At 53.6% G+C, this 18,778-nt stretch overlaps 3 protein-coding genes across 3 annotated transcripts; 1 reads left to right on the top strand and 2 right to left on the bottom strand.

Moving 5' to 3' along the window:
* Positions 1-5,147: 5,147 nt before the first annotated feature.
* M406DRAFT_266837 (HET-domain-containing protein) lies at positions 5,148-6,278 on the top strand (the record flags this gene model as incomplete). The annotated part of the gene is made up of 2 exons (XM_040917832.1): positions 5,148-5,660; positions 5,718-6,278. Coding segments are annotated over 2 exons (1,074 nt in total), but the record flags the coding sequence as incomplete, so codon positions are not given.
* Positions 6,279-6,893: 615 nt separating this feature from the next.
* M406DRAFT_94760 (uncharacterized protein) lies at positions 6,894-11,608 on the bottom strand. Its single transcript, XM_040926281.1, has 3 exons — positions 11,485-11,608; positions 7,997-11,380; positions 6,894-7,904 (listed from the first exon to the last, which is right to left on the bottom strand). The coding sequence occupies exons 1-3, from the start codon at positions 11,505-11,507 to the stop codon at positions 7,097-7,099; spliced, it is 4,215 nt and encodes a 1,404-aa protein (XP_040773033.1). The 5' UTR covers positions 11,508-11,608; the 3' UTR covers positions 6,894-7,096.
* A 3,997-nt stretch (positions 11,609-15,605) lies between these two features.
* On the bottom strand, positions 15,606-18,588 carry M406DRAFT_353113 (sure-like protein; the record flags this gene model as incomplete). Its single annotated transcript, XM_040922741.1, has 3 exons — positions 17,428-18,588; positions 17,256-17,321; positions 15,606-16,977 (listed from the first exon to the last, which is right to left on the bottom strand). Exons 1-3 carry the CDS (start codon positions 18,390-18,392, stop codon positions 15,606-15,608), a joined length of 2,403 nt encoding a protein of 800 aa, XP_040772451.1. The 5' UTR covers positions 18,393-18,588.
* Between the last annotated feature and the right edge of the window lie 190 nt (positions 18,589-18,778).

Below are 18,778 nucleotides of genomic sequence, written 5' to 3'. Positions count from 1 at the left end.
AAGAACAGTGCTGAGTATAAGCCTTAAATACCAAACACATCTGTTGAATGCTTAGCCAAGTGTTTAAGTATATTCAAATAGATATGGTGGCAGGTCCATCCACTGCTTTGTCTGGAGCTACTGTGGTCTCCACCCCGATTAACATACACCCCGTTCCATTCAGGTGAACGGACCCGCTTTATTTTTGCACTTCCCAACTTCTCCACCCAAAACGCGTGTGATTTATGGGCTCGTGAAAACGCCCTTTTTTTGCTTCGACTTTTGAAGAACTTCCTCGCCTGGCCACCCCCCAACACGTGAAGCTATTCCAAACTATACGAATTTTGACTGTATACATGATAGAATATATGGATCTATCACCAGACCTGTCATCTCCAGCGTCTGACAGTGCTGCCGGCGCTCAAGCGTTGCTAGCTCTCAGCACCAGTAAGTCCTACGCCTTCAAGAACAACAGCTATAGCTATATAGCTGTTGACGACGAGGTATATAAGCAGGGAAATAGCCAATTCGATATCTGATATACATCTCCTCTAGAAGACCATCTGCCTGAGCTACAGCCTATCCTCCGGAGGGCATCCCAAGAGCGCGAGGCATCCCCTCGCTAGCTTCGTTCGAACCCTAAAGCATGCATGCGATTCGAGCCAGCACCCTTAAAGCCTGCTAAAATGCCTGCTAAACGCAAAGCTAAAGCCTCTTTGAAAGCTCCTGCTGCGAAACGTACAATAGTACAGAAGACTTCTTGTCAACCTGAGCCTGGGAAGTTATCAGCAAAGGCTCAGGCCAGGCTGGATGCTAAAGCAGCTGCTGAAGAGGCAGCAGTCCAGCGAAGAGCTGCTGAACGAGCAGCAATTGCCGAAGAGAAGAGAGCTGAACGAGTAGCAATTGCTGAGGAGAGAAGAGCTCGAGACAAGGAACTGGCAGCAGCTCGAGAGGCTAGAAGAGCTGCTTCTAGGCGCGCTTCTGAGCAGAGGACTGCAGAGCGAGCTGCTGATCAAGCTGCTGCCAAAGCTGCCAAAGCTGCTATCACAAAGGCACAAACGCCTGCCAGCCCTATCGTGATAGAGAGCAAGGATGAGAGCGATGATGCTGAGCAGGCTAAGAACCCCGAGGCTATCGAGATTGCTACTCCAGCAGAGGTCCGCATTGACTAGCATTACCCTTCTTATTAGCGCACATAGTTTCGAGGAATCGCGCCTCCAGGAGTGCTTACAAAGAGGTTTGCTGGCGTGCCTTGTTTCCTCGACATCGTCATCAAGGATGCCTTAACTGCCTAGCTGGACGAACAAATCATACGAGTTGCTCGAGTTGTAGAAGAATGAACTGTTTGTGCTAAATACAGCTTTGTCAGGATTGTTGTGGGCAGAGGAAATACCATCTATCGAGGCGAGAAGATCCATTGCAACGAGATAATGAATAACGATTTTCGCAGTGCTGCACAACAAATTAGCGATGTCCTGCTCGATAGAAAGAATCCCCATTGGCTTATCATCATATATACCTTCAATCTTGAGATCAGCAGCAGCAGATATGTCTCTCATGCTCTATCCAGAGGACTCCCTCTAGCTGCAGCTGGCCAGCTAGCAGCAGATACTCAAGTTGCTATCGAAGCGGAAGCTAGCGAGTTCAACGATCTCTTTACGCCTGCAAGCACAACAGCACGAGCGCTCCAGACGCTAGGAACAGCTCGCTTGCGCTCAAAAGCCTCGAGTATGTACGAGCAGATCAATGCTGAGATCGCCAGCCAGAGAGACCTCCACAGGCAGCTCAATATCCATTGGCAATGCTGTGATTCTATACGCTGTACCAACAACAGAAACAGTACCAAGTTTGCTATACATTATTGAATCGAGCCTGATAATCATTATCTGAAGCTTGATCAACAGAATCTGATGCAATAAGCAGAGAAGATTGCAAACAAAGCTGAAAAGGCTGATGTTGATCATATTCCACTTAGTATATATTGCCAGATCCTCGGTTATGCTATCTTCTGTGCACAAGCAATCTCGAGCACTGGAAATAGCCTTGCATCCAGCTTAACAGCTGAAGCAGCGCCAGCATCAGATATATGGGAAGACCTCCTAGGCAGAAGAGGGAAGGCATGCGCTGGGAAAAGCAACAGCTTTATCAGCAGCAATATCATCAACATCAACGGAGGAGGAGATCCTGCAATGCTAGCGCAGTTGCTTCAAGAGCAGCTGAACAGACCCGAGTCGACGATGCCCTCATTCCTGCCGCCATCAGCCCCTCCAACGATGCCTCCCTCTGTATATACATCTTATCAGATACCTGGAGCTGAGCCTTCCTCGAGATATACGCCTTCTCAGGCGCTAACTACGCTACCAGGCCAGCCAATCGTAATATTCTCTTCGAGCCCTGTTGTGCCAGAAGGGCTTGATATAGATGGCTTTATGGACGAGTTCTTCAGGATACTTCGACGGCGCAAGGCTCGAGATCTGGTAAAGGCTGAGGCTGTTCGTCGCATGGAAGAGAAGCTAGCTCGCGAGAATATTGCCCTCAGCAAGCTTAGCAGCATGCCATATAGCTGGTACGATACACATAGCATTGAAATACGCACTATCAACCTGATGCATCAGTTTCTAAAGGAGTTCCTCATCGAGAAGGGTGGAAATAGTATCAACTTAGCTGATCAACAGCCTAGAACCCCTTCTGTCTCGCAACAGCCTGATCAACAGCCTGTACCGCCTTCGCAAGCGATAATAGCATCAGCAGCTTCGCCTGGATAGCATCGAATGCCTGGATAGCGAGAGGATTCATTGCTTCGCAATAGTCAGATACCGTTGCTACCTTAGTATTGATAGCAATAGTTGAAGTGGATTAACAAGGGAGATTGTAAAACGGGAAGAAGAAGATATAAGAAATAAGAATCTGCAAGGTCTAAGAAATCTATATATAGCAGGAAACAAGGATATAAGTAATATTAGTGTAATTTGTATAGCAATAGTCGATATATTTCTGTTTTCAAGCTCTGTTCAATACTTAGCATTCTCAAAATCCTCAGTTATACCTCATCTCCTAACTTCAGCACTATTATCTACCTTTCTCCTAGCCCTAGCACCTGGGCAGCCAGGAAATGCTCTCTGATATTCTCCTTCTTCTCGCCTATCGTATATACTGATTCAATTAAGAACTAGCGCCAATCATCCTCACTTTCCCAGTTATCTTGAACGTACGCCGCATGCTATCGAATATGTGCCTTAAGCTCGCCAAAGAAGGCTTCAATAGGATTGAGATGAGAGCTGTACAGAGGGAGATACTTCAAAACAACACCAGCATTCTTGCACAGCTGCCTGAGGCTATCGTAATAGTGGAAAGATGCATTATTCATCATCAGCACGCTCCAAGAGCCAGGGAAAGAAGTACATCGTAGCAGAACCAGCTCTTGGATATATAGCAGGAAGCCCTCAGCATCAGTAGCACCCTCGTATACCAACAGAGCTACAATACCTTCAAGAGAAAGCGCTAGCAATATCTGATACCGCATGCCACGATAAGTCCCTCCGCCAGGCACTCGCTTGCAAGCTTTCAATCCGCTAGATACCCAGGCAGTTCATTAGTTTATCCCTCTCTTATCGATGCTAGATTCATCTATAAAGATGAACTGGCCTAGCTGCTACTCTCTGATTGTTCAGATATAATCAGCACAAAGGGCTTCGTTGCGCTCGAGGGCAACAAGGGCCTGTTTCTTCTTGGTCCAGTTCTCAGTATGAAGACAGCAGCTCAGTATAGCTTTCAAGATCTCGAGATTGAATCGTTCGAATAGCCATAGTTGCATCTCATCGAGATACATATCGCCCTTTTCAGCCAGAAGATCAAGCAATTCCTATCGTTCGAAGTATCAGCATCTGACACAGCCAAGGTCGACGAGGAGAATAGGTTTAGAGCATACAGCTAGGTGAAATAGCAGGAGCTTCGTTCAACCAGTGCAGTCCTGCTTAATGAAGATACTCCCTGTGATAACCCATCGCTTTCGAAGCTTTTGAGCATAGTCCGGAGTGATATTTACGCTAGTAGCAATATCTTTGTTGGAAAAGCTACTCTCGAGCAGGCCAGTGATGATGGAGCGGTCTCCATCGCTAAGCCGTGAGCCAGGCATTGGTCCTAATAAGGCCTAACCACCATCATTCGATTCGCAATACTCGATTTTGGTACACTGAATAGCTTCAAAGCCGGACAGCGAGGGTGGGGGGCGGCCAGGCGAGGAAGTTCTTCAAAAGTCGAAGCAAAAAAAGGGCGTTTTCACGAGCCCGTAAATCACACGCGTTTTGGGTAGAGAAGTTGGGAAGTGCAAAAATAAAGCGGGTCCGTTCACCTGAATGGAACGGGGTGTATGCGTGGCACACTGCATAAGCACTTGGCGTGAGGTACAGCTATTGTCACATGGCTTCGATTTTGTTCAGATTTGCTCCAGGGTCTCAGAACTGTATCCTTTTCAACATGACACAAGAGCCATATCATGCTCATCATCCTCTGCTATAATCTATTACCTTTTTACAAGGTCACATAGCAGTCTTAGATTATTCTCATTCCTCTTTGATCCTCCTGCTGGTGAGTCAGGGGGGTCACTCCCTTTGTCATCTCGGGAACGAGCCCTGCCACCATCCTCAGCCATGATTTGCAAACCCTGTTGGGATTGTCTCAACAGCCAGGAAAGAGAGGGGCGCGCAGTGCTGGATCAAGCAGGAACCCTCTGGATAGAACACCACGCTTCAGCAGCCAGCCTTGAGACCTCTGCTAAGCTCGCATGTCAGATCTGCCGTCATGTATGGGCAGCATTTCAGAAATCGGACCATGGTGAAGCGCTGGAAGCCCAAGGCATTAGGCAAGGACGGGCGCGGCAATTCATAACACGCATTTCGATCTCGCTGCTTTATCTCGACCATAGAACATTTTGTCTCGGTGTATGGGTGTTGCAAGATGGCCAGGAGCCCCTCTCGCCCGAGATCCTCTCCTCGCTGCCGTCCATGTCGGTCTATAATATGTATTTCTATCTCCGAGAGCACCAGTCCCTGCTAGCCAGCACGGGGGCCATCTGCGATAGGAACAGTAACGCTCCCAACACCCAGGCCCCGCTGCGCTCGTCACATATTGAAAATACCACTGGCTCCGACAGAGCTTTCCAGCAGATCATGCACTGGCTGGAAGCGTGCAGCAAGTCACACCCCGACTGCTGTTCCAGCACCATGGCGGGAGAGCCACCATGGTACCCTACACGCCTGCTGGACGTCGGCGAACATGGACAGAAGACGGGAGGCGGGGAGAAAATCAGGCTGGTCACCACGGCATCTGAGCGCCCAAGAGGCGGATACACGACTCTGAGCCATTGCTGGGGAACGTCTCAGCCCCTTCGGCTACTGACCGGGACAATGGCATCCTTTCAGCAGAGCATCAACCTCGCAGCCCTTCCTCAGACGTTCCGTGATGCCATTGAGGTGACACGGCGTATCGGGATACGATACCTGTGGATCGACTCCCTCTGCATCATCCAGGACGACGACGGGAATACCGACTGGCTCCGGGAGGCGGCCATGATGCACAAGGTCTACTCCAGATCCTTCTGCACCATCTCCGCCACGGCCTCGCAGGACTGCAACGATGGCATTTTTCGCACAAGAACGGCGCCCGTTGTTCCTGAAGATCCGGTCGAGCTATGCGTCAACGGGCTGAGCAGCCATGCTCCTCATGGAGGCGAACAGCAGGTCCCCTTTGATACCCAGCATATCACCTGCGACGTCGCAGAGTCTCAGTTCTGGGACGACAACGTGTCGAACGCGCACATCAACACGCGTGGCTGGGTCTTCCAGGAACGGCTCCTCTCGCCACGAACCATACATTTTGGGGAACAACAGGTGTTCTGGGAGTGCAGGGGCTTGGACGCTGCCGAGTCTTTCCCTGCCGGATGGCCTCGCGACCCGAGCTACCAGTTCAAGGACAGGCTACCCAACGAGCTGGACGCAGCCAGGCAGCACAGAGGCCCCGAGTGGGAGGTGTTCTGGTACTCGCGCTGGGGACACGTCGTCTACGAGTACTCGAGGACGGACCTGACTGTCCCCTCTGACAAGCTCGTCGCCCTGGGCGGCGTGGCTAACACATTCGCCGCCGCGAACGGTGATCAATACGTCGCAGGTATGTGGCGCCGGCACCTGGCCGTCGAGATCCTCTGGCTAGCCAGCCGGGACAGGAGCGGTGCGCAGGTTGCCGTGCGACCACCGCAGTACCGCGCCCCCTCGTGGTCGTGGGCGTCCATCGACGGAGAGGTCATGACGCTGCCGTTTGAGCTCGGCCAAGATGCGTTCCAGGGTACTGTGGTGGAGGTTGTGGACGTCCAGATAACATGTGCGGATGCGGACAACGTCACTGGCCCTGTGCTGGCGGCTCATCTCGACCTGAGAGGTTGTCTGCGGAGGTGCAGGCTGGGTACTGATCCCAGCGGGTTGGCGCTGTACTCTCTGGAGGTGAACAATGTCCATGTGACCGACTGGGCCAATCTGGATGAGGCCTGGACGGATGCAGAGCTGAGAGGCAAGAGCGACTCGCTAGTGCTGTACTACATGGTCGCTCAGTTGCACAACCAGGAAGGGGCCATGACGGATACGCTAGGCAGCAATTGTGCTGCACCACTTGCTGTCTCCTTCTCCTCCCACCAGGACTTCCGGTGTGTGCTTCTTTTCTTGGAACTCTTGAGTTCCGTACAAGGCGTGTACAAGAGGATCGGTGCGAGTTCTACAAGGCTTCCTGGTCATGTGGTCGAGTTACTGGTGAAAGACCAGGACGGAAGTGCTCAGTTCCCTTGCCGCGAGCTTGTCGATGGACTTCATACAGTTCGCATAGTTTAGGACATGTGGAACAGATCATTGTATAAGCAGGACGAGATTGCCCTCACAAAAGCTTTAGGGTATGCATTACTACCGGTACTGTCTATCGAGATACCCTGTCCCAGCCATCCGGAGAAGAAAGAAGAAATAAACGTTTAGAATACACCAAGGTCATCATTACCTTCTCAAATCCGAACACCTTCCATTTTTTGTTGGTTTTATTTCGCCGCTAGTGGCTGTTTGATCAGCCAGTCATGGAGGTGTCATGATGATGAGCTCTCGTCTGGTTTGGAGGACGAAGAAGCAGCAGCAGCAGCACCTAGTGGCGAGGGTGTTGGTTTGACGGGAGGAAACTGTTGCCAGTCAGCGGCTCTGTCTACGGGTGACCAGCCCGCTGCACCGACGCTGCCGGCTACAAGGCCTGTCATCAGCGTCGCGGCGCCTAGAGCCGAGTTGGACCTGGAGCGTATCGACCGAGAAGGTTTCCGGCTGGACTCGGGCGTGCCTTGGCCAAGCATATTACCGGCACTCGTTGATCCGAAGCTATTCTCTCGGGTTGGCGTCATGGGCAGTCGTATGGAGTTGGACCGGGAGTTCTGACGCGAGTGGGATGGGCTCTTGTACTTGGGAATGAAGGTTTCGCGTGGGTGCTTCATGGCGAACTTGAGATTGTTAACACGTCCGCCCTTGAGCCGCTTCATGAAGGCAAGCTCGTCGCGGACGTCGGCGAACGGGGCTGGGTAGTGCTGGAAACGCTCCTCGTCGTCCGAGACGGTGAATTCAGGCACCTTGGACTGGGCCCTGCGCTTGAGAGATTCGGGTACCATCTTCTCCAGAAGCGAGTCGGGAATGAGGCGGATGACAACGCCGATAGGAATCGACAGGAATCCAAGCAGGATGGCGGTACCCCACATGATGGCAGACTGCCCGCCGCTGGCGATGTTGAATGCCTTGCCACCGACAAAGACGATGAGGACCTGTCCACCACACATGATGATGCTGATACCAATGAAGAACCAATTCTTGAGGAGGCCCTCGAAGATGTTGAACTGATTATCCAGACGACGGTTACTGCGCAGGGTTAACATCTTGTTCCCTTTAATTCGTTCTTACAGGGGCTTAAAAAACAGGCGAGGGCAAGGAGTTGTATTCATTGGACTTACTTCCACTGGTTGAAGATCTGCATCCACACAAACGTGTTGAACACCAGTGTTTGAATCTGGTCGTCTGTGATATCATCAGGGCCGGGCAAGACAGCTGCTTTTCCGAAATAGATCAAGAAGGTGATGACAAGTTGGTAAATGGCCTGGCCGATGATCATCTTCCACATGGTGGTAGAGATAATGGAAGAGTTCCTGCGCTCTGGCTTGCGGTTTAAAACACTGTCCTGTGGGGGATCGGTCGCGAGAGCCAACGCGGCAAGCGTGTCCATGATCAAGTTGACCCATAGCAGCTGAACTGCCGTCAGGACGCTGGACTCAGATTCGCTGGAAACGGCTGAGACAAAGGTCAGAATGACAGCAGTAATGTTGACAGTCAGCTGGAACTGCAGGAATCGCTTGACGGCGTCATTGACAGCACGACCCCATTTCAGGGCCTTGACGATGGAGTTGAAATTGTCGTCCATGAGGATGATTGCCGAGGCCTCCTTGGCGACTTCGGTACCGGCAATACCCATGGAGAATCCGACGTCGGCAAGCTTCAGGGCTGGGGCATCGTTGGTGCCATCTCCAGTGACCGCAACCGTCTCTCCCTTGTTCTTCAGAAGACCAACCAGAGTGCGTTTGTCCTCGGGACTAGACCGAGCCAGCACATGCAGTCTCGGCAAGATACTGATCTGTTCTGATGTGGGCATGTTACGAAATTCAGGGCCTTCGAGAACGAGGGAGTCAGGCTGTAAGATGCCGCAGTCCTGTGCGATCGCCTGGGCCGTGATCTTGTTGTCGCCGGTGACCATGCGAACCACAACTCCGGCCTTCTGGCAGTCCTTCACAGCCTCGCGAACGCCTTCACGCAGTGGGTCCTTTATGCCAACCATGCCGACAAACACCATGTTGGAGAAGATGGTGTCGAACTGGACCTCATCCTTCTCGCCATCCACGCGGCGAGCTCTTGCTGGTGGCCACTTGTCGAACTCCTTGTATACGATACCGATGGTCCGGAGAGATTGCGAAGCATAGTGCTCGATAAGCTTGGTTATGGTTTCCTTGTGTTCCGGGCCGAATGGTGCAATCGAGCAATCCGTGGAAGGGTCTCGCAGCATCGACGTGCACTGCGCAAGCACTATCTCCGAAGCGCCCTTCACGTACAGCCTGGCCTTGCCGTTAGACATCTGGACCACGATGCCCATACACTTGCGGCCTGAGTCGAAGGGGATGAGCTGCAGGATTTTGGCATTCGCCCGCTCCTCACTGACAGGGCCCATGCCGAGATGTTCCTTGGCGAAGATGAGGAGAGCGGTCTCGGTCTTGGACCCAATGAAGGTCATCTGCCCATCAACCTCGCCCTCAAAGGCCGTGGAGTTCAGGGAAATCGAGTTCTTCAGCAGCTCCTTGACATCGGGACCGAGCATCTTGACGAACTCTGCAGCACTGACGTCTGTGGACGGCTTTTCGTTCTTGTCGTCTTCTCCGGCCTGGGGTGGTGCTCCGCCAAATCGATGTGACGTGCTGATGGTACCCACCACGACCTGCATCTTGTTCTGGGTCAGAGTACCCGTCTTGTCCGAGCAGATAGTGGTGGCATTGCCCATCACCTCACAAGCCTTGAGATGCCGAACCAGATTGTTGTCCCTCAACATGCGCGTTGTCGCGAAAGCCAGAGCCAGTGTGACAGCCAGTGGCAGACCTTCGGGTACAGCCACCACGATGATAGTAACAACGACGATGAAGATGTTGAGGAACTCTTGGCCCTTCTCGGCTGGCGACAGAGAGCCTTGGTACTTGAGCTTGACCAGAAACTCGATGAAGAGCACGATGAACAGCAGCAGACCGGCGGCACCTCCGAGCTTTGCGATGTACTCGGCGATGATATTAAGCTTTGACTGCAGCGGCGTCATCTCAGGGTCGTCGTTCAGGGCCATGAGAGTCTTGCCATAGCTCGAGTTGATGCCGACGGCTGTGGACATGAACGTTCCGACTCCTTCCATGACACGGGCTCCAGATTGAATGAATGGGTCCATCTTGCTGAGGTCCTCCCCGTTCTCGATGGCGGCGATGACCTCGTCAGCTGGCCGTTTTCGGATGATGTCGGACTCTCCCGTGGCCTGCGACTCATCACATTTGACGTTGAACCCCTCAATCAATACTCCATCGACCGGAATCATGTCGCCCGGCTCAAGGTGGAGCACATCGCCGACGAGGATGTCGAAGACGCTGATTTCGATGATCTTTCCCGACCGCACAACCTTGACGTCTCGGGACTGCTTTTTCTTGTTCAACTTGGCGAACTGTCGTTCCTTTTGATAGTCGTTAAGAGAACCGACAACAACAACAATCAGAATAGCCACAATGATGGCGACACCCTCAACCCATTCGACCGGCGGGTTTGCTGCGTCGTGTTTTGTACCAAATGTCTGGTAGAGGCCAATGGCCAGCGACACGACGGCCGCAATAGAAAGTAAAATCAGCACCTTGTCGTTGTATGTGATCCACATCAGCTGCAACAAGCTCTTGCCCTTCTTCTCCGGAAGCCGGTTGTCGCTGAACACTCGTTTTCTGTCGGTGAAATGGTTATCCGAATTTGCCGCCGAGTGGGTATGCGTCTCGGTGGTCGCCTCCGGGGCTGCGGAGCTTGTGCCCTCGGTCTCGATTTTCTTGGAACCCGTCGCGTCCGCGAAAGAAACCTGCCCATCCAAGTGGTTCTCATCGACGCCCAGGCCGGCGTGTCTGTCTGATCGCAAGCCCTTTTCTATGCCTTTCAGTCCTCCTAATGTATAAAACGCAGCGAGACTTTTTGGGTTGAACATCTTGGACATCTGTCCAGGGCTGAAAGCAAATGGGTTGTCGTCGACCTGGAAGTCCGCCTCTTTTCCTTGGTCAGGTTTCAACGCATTAGGGTCGCTCATTATTTTTTCATTATCCAATTCTGCCGAGATCGCGGCCTTGTTGTCTCCCTGCTCGCTCTGGTAGAGAGTGGTGCCCATATCCAGCTGTGTTGATGACCGAGGCCGAGATCCACCGTCAGACGAGTCGACACTGTTCTGCCTTGAACGGAGATTTTGGTTGCCTGGGACAGAAAGGAAGACGCCGTCGGTCCCCCTGGAGACCGGGCTGGAGACATTGTGAGGGCTTGTTGGGCGACTGCTTTCATAAGATGGTTCTGTATTTAAAATTGGTCGGCCCTCGTGTACATCGGAGGACTCGCGCGTGATTCTGTGTGAGGTGGTGGTCCATGTCTGGGCCAATGGGTCGACAACTGTCGATGGGCTGTGGCCATCGTCAAACGTGGAGACAGGCGAGTGACCAGCGGGTCTCGAGACACCATCTTCGGGCGCATCATCTTGGGGACTTGGGTTCACCGCCGTGGTATCGATGGTAATGGTAGGTCTGTAGTGGACTTCCAGGTCAGCTCGCTGGAGGAGGGACTCATGCGGTGCAGTATAGTACAGGGCACAGGTCGTTCAAGGGGATGGGATGGCAATGATACTCACGCCCTAGGCCGGCCAGGTGCCATTTTCGAATAGATGGACGAGATTCTCGTCCTCGCTTTGATCTTGCCGAATGACAGAGAGGGGATGGCATGGCTCTCCCGAACGGGAATTGCCTCGATGATAGGGAAGTGGTTTGTATAGGTGTGTTGTAGTAATGAAGGAAAGTAAAAGAAGTGGTAAATCATGTTGGGTATAGGGAGAGCAAACGCAACCAGGCGAACTCGAGAGTGGCAGTGCAAATGCACGAACAAGGATCAGGGGTAGACTCTAATGGGTAGCACGAGACCCACTAGCGGTAATAGGTGGGGCCTGAGCAACACTGGTTGGTGCTGCTTGCACCGGACCCTTGTGCCGTACGTGCCCAGGCAGGTTGGTACTTCAGCGCTTCAGCAACCGTCCTAACTGGTGAGGCAGTCCAGCACTTTGAAAAACGTCCTTCTCCACTAAGGAGGAGGGGGATGCATAGTGCAGTTCTGTGCACTTTGGTAAAACTCTACTATAGCATGTACTATGTATTACGCTATCATTCAGTAGTAGTATAAGGAAGGCGAGTAGGTAGTATGAGGGAGGGCAGTCAGCCAGTCAGCCAGGTTAAGCTACAACAAGGCAGGAAGGCCTCCTGCTTCTCGCCTGCAACTTTTAAGAAGAATCAACATTGCCGAGTCCCCCAAAGCCCCCATCGCTGATGATGATAATCTCCACTTCATCCACACGTCAAAAGACAATTTTCCCCATACTACAACACACAAACTCAGATCAATGCCTCCCGGCTGCCTCGATTGTCAAGCTGGAAATCAATGGCGAAGCCGATAACCTATGCCTTGGAGTGCTAACATAACAGCCTGTGATGGCGCCAATGCGGATGCCAATGCCTTGGGCTCTTGGCTGCGCCGCAATGTGGAAAACCAGACAACCCTGACAGGCTGAAAGTGTTGTGGACAAGCCCACACAAAGAAAGCAGAGACAAGCTACAGGCACCTGTCACTATTGTGAGGCCATATACCGACCTGCAACAAGTCACGACGCTTCATTAGTTAGCCACTGTGGCGGGTTCAGACAACGCCCCAGAGGCATCCTTTGGGCCTCCAGCTCCTCATTCCTCAAGGCCGACCAAGCCTTCTAAGCTAGGCCCTCCTAAGGGTCGCCTCAACTTCTCCTTCGAGACTCACCCACTCACTCAATCAGGCCAGCCCTGCAATGGAAACCTCAACCGTTTCCCCTCTTCTTCTTCTTCTTCTTCTTCTTCTCCTTCTCCTTCTCCTTCTTCTTTGTCTTCTTCATCAAACCGCTCCAGACCCTTCGCTAGTAAAGATCAGCAATGCTGCCAGATGTGCGGATCGACGGTGCTGAGATATATCGAGATGGCGCCCCCGCATGCGTCCAAATTTGCCATCCGGTCTCATTGGCTCTCCTTCTTGGCTCATTCCTTGGTGCACATCCTGTCTCTTCTCCTGCCACCAACCGCATGCTGTGAGAGAGAGTGTGTGTGACATGGCACCACCGCAGCCATCCAGCCTAAAACCTCACCTCACCTTCATCTTGTCCTCTTGGAAAAAAAGGCAGAGAGAAAGGGAGCTTGGTCGGCGTCAATATGCGCCCTATCGGTTGAGAAGAGCCTCCTCTTCCTCCTCGCTCACCTCCTTTCCGTCGTCCAGGTGCCCTACAGCGTCCTTATCTCCGAACTAGCGGATTCATTCGAATCGAATGACGTGAACTTGACCGCCCTTCACCGTCATTGACGCTGGGGCCTTCATCTCCGTACAGTGGGGACGGCTTGTCGGGCCCAGGTCTCGCGATATGAGTTCTGGCCCCCTTGGCCCAGACTGCTCTCCGTTCCCCAAGGGCCTTAGCTCCGGAAGACAAGGGTGGGAGGGGGAGACTCTGCAACTCGACTTTGGCTTGGCTTTCCCCCTGGAAGCTGTGGTGGTGGGCTCATTGATCGAATTAATCTTGCAGCCTCCATGCCCCCAAGCCAGCCAGCAATTGTCAACGCACGACCGCATCAATGTCAGCAAAACACGAGGTGGGCATGAATTATGAGTCGGCATCCATGTAGAGACTTTTGGTCCATCAAACATCGCCTGCCGCGCCGGAAGGGCGGTCCTGACCTTCTAGAAAACTTCCATTCCCCGAGAAACAGACAGGCCTTTCCCGGCAGGCCAAGAACGTCTATTACCGCCAACATGAGATATTGACAACTAATAAATATCTCCCCTTTGATTGAGAGGAGGACCCCCACTTTGAGGCGCTTGGTATTGATCTACCTACCACAACAACACACACCTTCGAAAATGAGACTGCAGAACAACCCGTCCCCCCTCCGGTAGGATATTTATCATGGTCTTGGCACGATCATGTAGCCCGACGGACAACACACACACCCTCTGGGGATGATCGGCCTGAGCATGTCGGGGACTGCCCCTTGCCACGTGCTGCGGCGCATACTGCTGAAGGCGTTCTTTACCAGTAAGACCTGGAGCTGCCATGTGTCTTATCGAATGGCTGTGATAAATGCTGCAAGGAGGGGCCATGCACTTGTGAGCCCCGACGTTATGGTAATGCTCAAATGCTGTGGAATCCTGTGAAAGTGTCTGACGACAAATCGCATGCAGGCTGACGACGAGGCGTACTGGCGTCCCAAGACTTACAGAAAACCCCCTTTTTTCTCTCATCATCATATACTTTGCCAGACTTGCTCCTCGGCAGCAATGGCAAAGTCTTTTTCCTTTTTCGTCCTCTTCTTCTTCTTGATATGGGCAGAAGTCGCCCTCACAGTGGCAAGGCAGGTTACGTTGCCCGTCAAGATTCTGCTGCCGTCGATATCTCTAAAACGACAGATGATTGAGGCTGTGCAGAAAACTCTAAGCACCCGTAGCGTGTGGTGGGCCCCTTGGCAACCTTTCATTCATCTACTCTGGTATTAGAGAGCGCGAGGGAGCAGCCTGATAGTTGCCTCCTTCAGCCGACGATGCAACAAAGCCAAGCACACCTCCGAACAGGAACCGAGGATTCATGACTTGGGTAGCGACCTGGACCGCAACCTGATTTGCCTCATCGCCAACCCGACACAAGTATTCCCTCACTCTCACACTCTCCCCGACACCACCTTCACTCAAGTCGGGTCAAAGGATCTGTGGGGCCTTTTTTCTCTTTTCCCCCTCTCTTGTCTATATTGCGTATGCACGCCGTTCTGAGATCATGGTCACTACAGTACACAGCCACCACAAGTGTGTACCACCAGCATCGAATCAGGGTTGCCTCGGCCCTTTGGGGGCCCGCCATCGGGGTACATCGGCCCAGATCCATCGAGGCACCGTTTTATCCGTCTTGGTGAGATTTTTCTTTTCTAAATCTCCTATTTTTGATTCCAATGTGTGAAAATGGTGATGCGAAAGAATCAGAGACATGCAGAGAAACCAGTGGCTCAGCTACGAGGACCCCCTCCCGGTCGTAGTCATGGATGCTACGTACTGGCCAGCGTGATGGTGTAAGCGGTTGCGATAATTAGCAACACGCAAGGCTCACTCGCTCACTTTCGAAATAGAATGAGATTCACCTTGGCTTTTTTGTCTAGTTGTCTCGCAAGGCCGATCGCAATGAGACTAATACATGCGTTCCGACTTCATCAAAGAGTCCCGTGCCATGGTCTTGTCTATCTCTCTATCTGTCTGTCTGCCTGACCTTTCCACTATTTCACAGCCTCCATGGTCCGAACCGGCCGTGCTCTCCGTTCTCGTACAGCCAATTCCCACTGCCGCAGAGATGTTTTGGAGAGGCTGAGACTCACGGAGTCACAAGGAGGAGGAGGACGACGAGGAACGTTGAGGAGGATGAACACGCAGGTCCAACCTCATCTGGGACTGCCTCAGCCAGGATTCCATACACATTCAGCCTGGGTCTTGCTGGCATTGCGCTTGTCACGCTCCGCCTATACGATCTCATGCGCCGCGATGGATAAATGGCAAAGCCGCCTCCAAAATAGAATGAATTGGCTCAGCATCGTATGTGTGTAATTCGTAGTCCAGGCGTGCATGGTGTCCCCACGCCCACGCATGAAATATCGTAAGCACCAAAGCGTCGCAAAGCCTCAAACGAATACTCATCACCCCTCTACTTCCCTTCTACCTCCTACCCAGATCAATCTCCCTCACAAGTACCATCTGCGCATCATCATCATCATCATCATCATCGCCCTCGGCCCCGGCGCCCCCATCCTCCACGCCCGCCCACGACCCTACCCCCAATCGCAGAGCTCCCCTCCAGAACCCAGCCACAACCGTCTCCCTCAGCTCGTGGCCCGTCTGCTTGAAATCAGGAAAGGCGTTGACCTCCAGCAGCCACGGCGTCCCCGCCGCGTCGACGAGGAAATCCAGCCCGTAGACCTCGAACGCGAACGGCAGGGGCTGGAAGTGCACCATCATGACCCGCGCCGCGGCCTCAAAGACCTCGCCGCTGACCTCGCAGATCTGGGAAAAGATGGACTGCCGCAGAGCCGGGTCCATGTCGAGGTCCCAGAACCGCTGCACGGACAGGGCGTCCGCTCTGGGGCCCTGGAGACACGTGTTGGTCAGGTGGGCGTCGAGGTAAGAAGCAGCAGCGGGGTCCGTCGTCTCCCAAGGTGGTGAGTATGGCCTCGCTGCGAACAGGGCCAGCATCTCCCGGCACACGTAGACGCGCATGGCGCCGGCGCAGAGGACGTACGTCCTGATGTGGAACTTGCGGTTGTCGCAGCTGGGGAGCAGCAGGGGCGGGTGGATGTAGGGCTGCGCGACAAAGTGGCGAAGGTGTGAGGTCGTGATGTAATCCTTGTTGTGCTGCCCGTTGTCATCATCCCCAGGCTGATCCTCGTCCTCCTCTTCTTCTTCGTCGTCGTCATCGGAGGAAGGCTCGTCCTCCTCCCACCCGTCAAAGATCCCCTGCAGCTCGTCCATCGTAGAAAACAGCCGTATGCCCTGCCCACGATCGCTCATGCTCGGTTTCAGGATCCACCACTCCCTCTTCTCCGCCGCGTCGGAGCCCACCTCTTCGTTCGCCTCCAAGCTCGCCCGCAAGTCAAACGCCTCGACGAGCGCATCGTCTAGGAACTCGGCGTAGTCGACCTCGAAGGCCTCGCCACGTCGCACGTGGGCCCGCAGCGACGAGGTTGGGTTCTTGGCGACCCAGTGGTCCACAGTGGCGGACAAGAAGTGCTTGCGGATGAGGGCCTTGCGGATGATGTAGCTGTTGATGAGCGAGGTAGACGGGCTTGCCATGGCGCGGTCGAAGTCGATGGCCTCGTAGGCGCGGATCTGGAGGAGCTTTGTGCCTGGAGGTACGGCTGTGGCGTTGGCCGGTAGGAGACGGAGGCGGGAGGGTGGGACGAGGGACTGCAAGGCCGAGAGGATGATGGGCTGGACGTATGGGTCTTCATAGTCGACTATGGCGTAGAGGATGTCTTTCTCCTCAGCTGGCCTGAGTGGGAGGGCTGTGATCTTGGCTTCTTCTGGCACATCCCTAGAAAAATTGCACCGGAGTAAGAATCCAAATCTTACGGGGGGAGAAAAGAGGAAGAAGAGCAAGAGTGCATGCATCCATCACTTGTCTATTTCTAGAGAAAAATGGCTTCTAATATGGCTCTATACCCCTCAAGTCTTCTTCTCTTTCTTTTCGAAGGCCCAAATGCGAACCCAACCCGTGTTCTGAGTGAGACCATAAGACAACAAAGAGGGAGAGATACAGCAGATACGTTGATGATGATGCTCTACTTCGTATGCGCAGGCGAGGTCACTCACAGCTTCAGCTCCTGCTCGTGTAGGTGCTCCGCAGCATGCCAAAAGTTTGCCTTCAAAGCCGTCACGCTGTGTGTTTGTGTGCTCTGTCAGCAGAGGACGATGGAGGGAGAAAAGAAGTAGACCCAGGGTGCGTCGAATCGACGTCATCGATCGGGTTGAAGGAAAGACTTACCTCGTCTTGCCCGCTCTGACGACCTGTCCGTCAACGTAAGAAGGCGCCTCAGCCGTGGCCTTCATCACGTCGCCCAGCTGAGGCGCCCACTTGAAATGTCTATGCACGTGACCGCTGTTCTTCTTCGCCTCCTCGTCACCCTCCCCAACAGTAGCCCCGTTCATCTCCCCGCGCCGTATCCTCTCCTCCTCCTCGTCCGCATCCCCACTATCCTCGGCCGAAACCGCCTCGAACGCACTGTTCCCCGCAGTCCAATAGTTCTGCAGACATGGCGCAAACACCGTGGCGGCCTCCCCGACTCCTTCGACCAGTGGCACGTTCACGCTGTACACATCGACGCTCCCGTCTGTTGGCCACTGTCGCACCAGCGCCTCGATGACCCGCACGCCGTGTTTGCTTGCGCCTGCCACAATCTCCGGGTCGTGGTTCCGGCTGAAGAAGGCATACGACAGCGCGACGGCTCGCTTCCCGCACGCAGCGGCCTCGAGCGCACCGCCCAGCGTCCCCGAGCTCAGCGCGAATACGGCAGTCGTATTGCGCCCATAGTTAGGGCCCGATACCACTAGGTCGACGGGGCCTCGGTCGCTGAAGTAGTGGTACAGCCCGATTTGCACGCAGGAGGCGGGCGTACCGTCTACCAGGACCCATTCCTCGACGGTGCCGTCGGCTGATGGGCGGCCATGTGTGGTCCCGTGGGCGGTTTCGTCGTCGGCGGGGCCGAGACCTGCGGGGAGGGAGGAGGAGGAGGAGGAGGAGGAGGGCGACGACAAGGGCGGTGGCCTGTAGTAGAGCGGCTTGACGGTCTGGCCGATCATGTGTGCCTTGCCGATCCAGCTGCGCTGCGTGTGCGGCAGGCAGACGCTGACGACATGGCCGGCGGTCTGGAGCTCGCGGACAAGAGAGTGAACATAGGGCGAGGAGTGAGGAGACGGTGGGCCGTCGTCGTTAACCACGAGGATGTGCATCTTTTGTCTGTGGTTTGTGGTCGTGGTTGCTTGGTCGATGAGAGCAGAGTCTAAGAGCTCTCGATCAAGTGTCTAGGGAAGAGTGCGGAAGAAGGTGAAGACGTCTCTATACAAATCTAGAAATTGAATCTATCCAATTAATGGAATGAAAGGGGAAATAAAAGAGAGAGAAATTGATCTGCAGAGAATGTTTGCTGGTGTTGCTGAGAGAAGGCACCACGTAGGGAAAATCGAAGCTGTGCCTGCCGTCGACTCTGCAAAAGTCGGATGCATTGCGGGGGTGGGGAGCTGTCGTCATGCCGGCCAGGCCAAACGACATCGGCAACCGCCGACTCAAAGGTCAGTTCACCTTCACAAACATCTGACCCAGTTCGTCACTCGCTTAC

The sequence above is a fragment of the Cryphonectria parasitica genome (assembly GCF_011745365.1).
Source record: "Cryphonectria parasitica EP155 unplaced genomic scaffold M406scaffold_8, whole genome shotgun sequence".
NCBI classification, from domain to species: domain Eukaryota; kingdom Fungi; phylum Ascomycota; class Sordariomycetes; order Diaporthales; family Cryphonectriaceae; genus Cryphonectria; species Cryphonectria parasitica.
The sequence above is the reverse complement of the archived record's forward strand: the minus strand, read 5'-3'. Positions and strand labels throughout refer to the sequence as shown.

Bases quoted from the DNA above. Each gene is read 5' to 3' on its own strand.
- M406DRAFT_94760 (XM_040926281.1), bottom strand. From the start codon at position 11,507: ATGGCACCTGGCCGGCCTAGGGC. The intron at 11,381-11,484 runs GTGAGTATCATT...AGTCCACTACAG, and splicing joins GCACCTGGCCGGCCTAGGGC to ACCTACCATTACCATCGATA. The intron at 7,905-7,996 runs GTAAGTCCAATG...AACCCTGCGCAG, and splicing joins CAGATCTTCAACCAGTGGAA to TAACCGTCGTCTGGATAATC.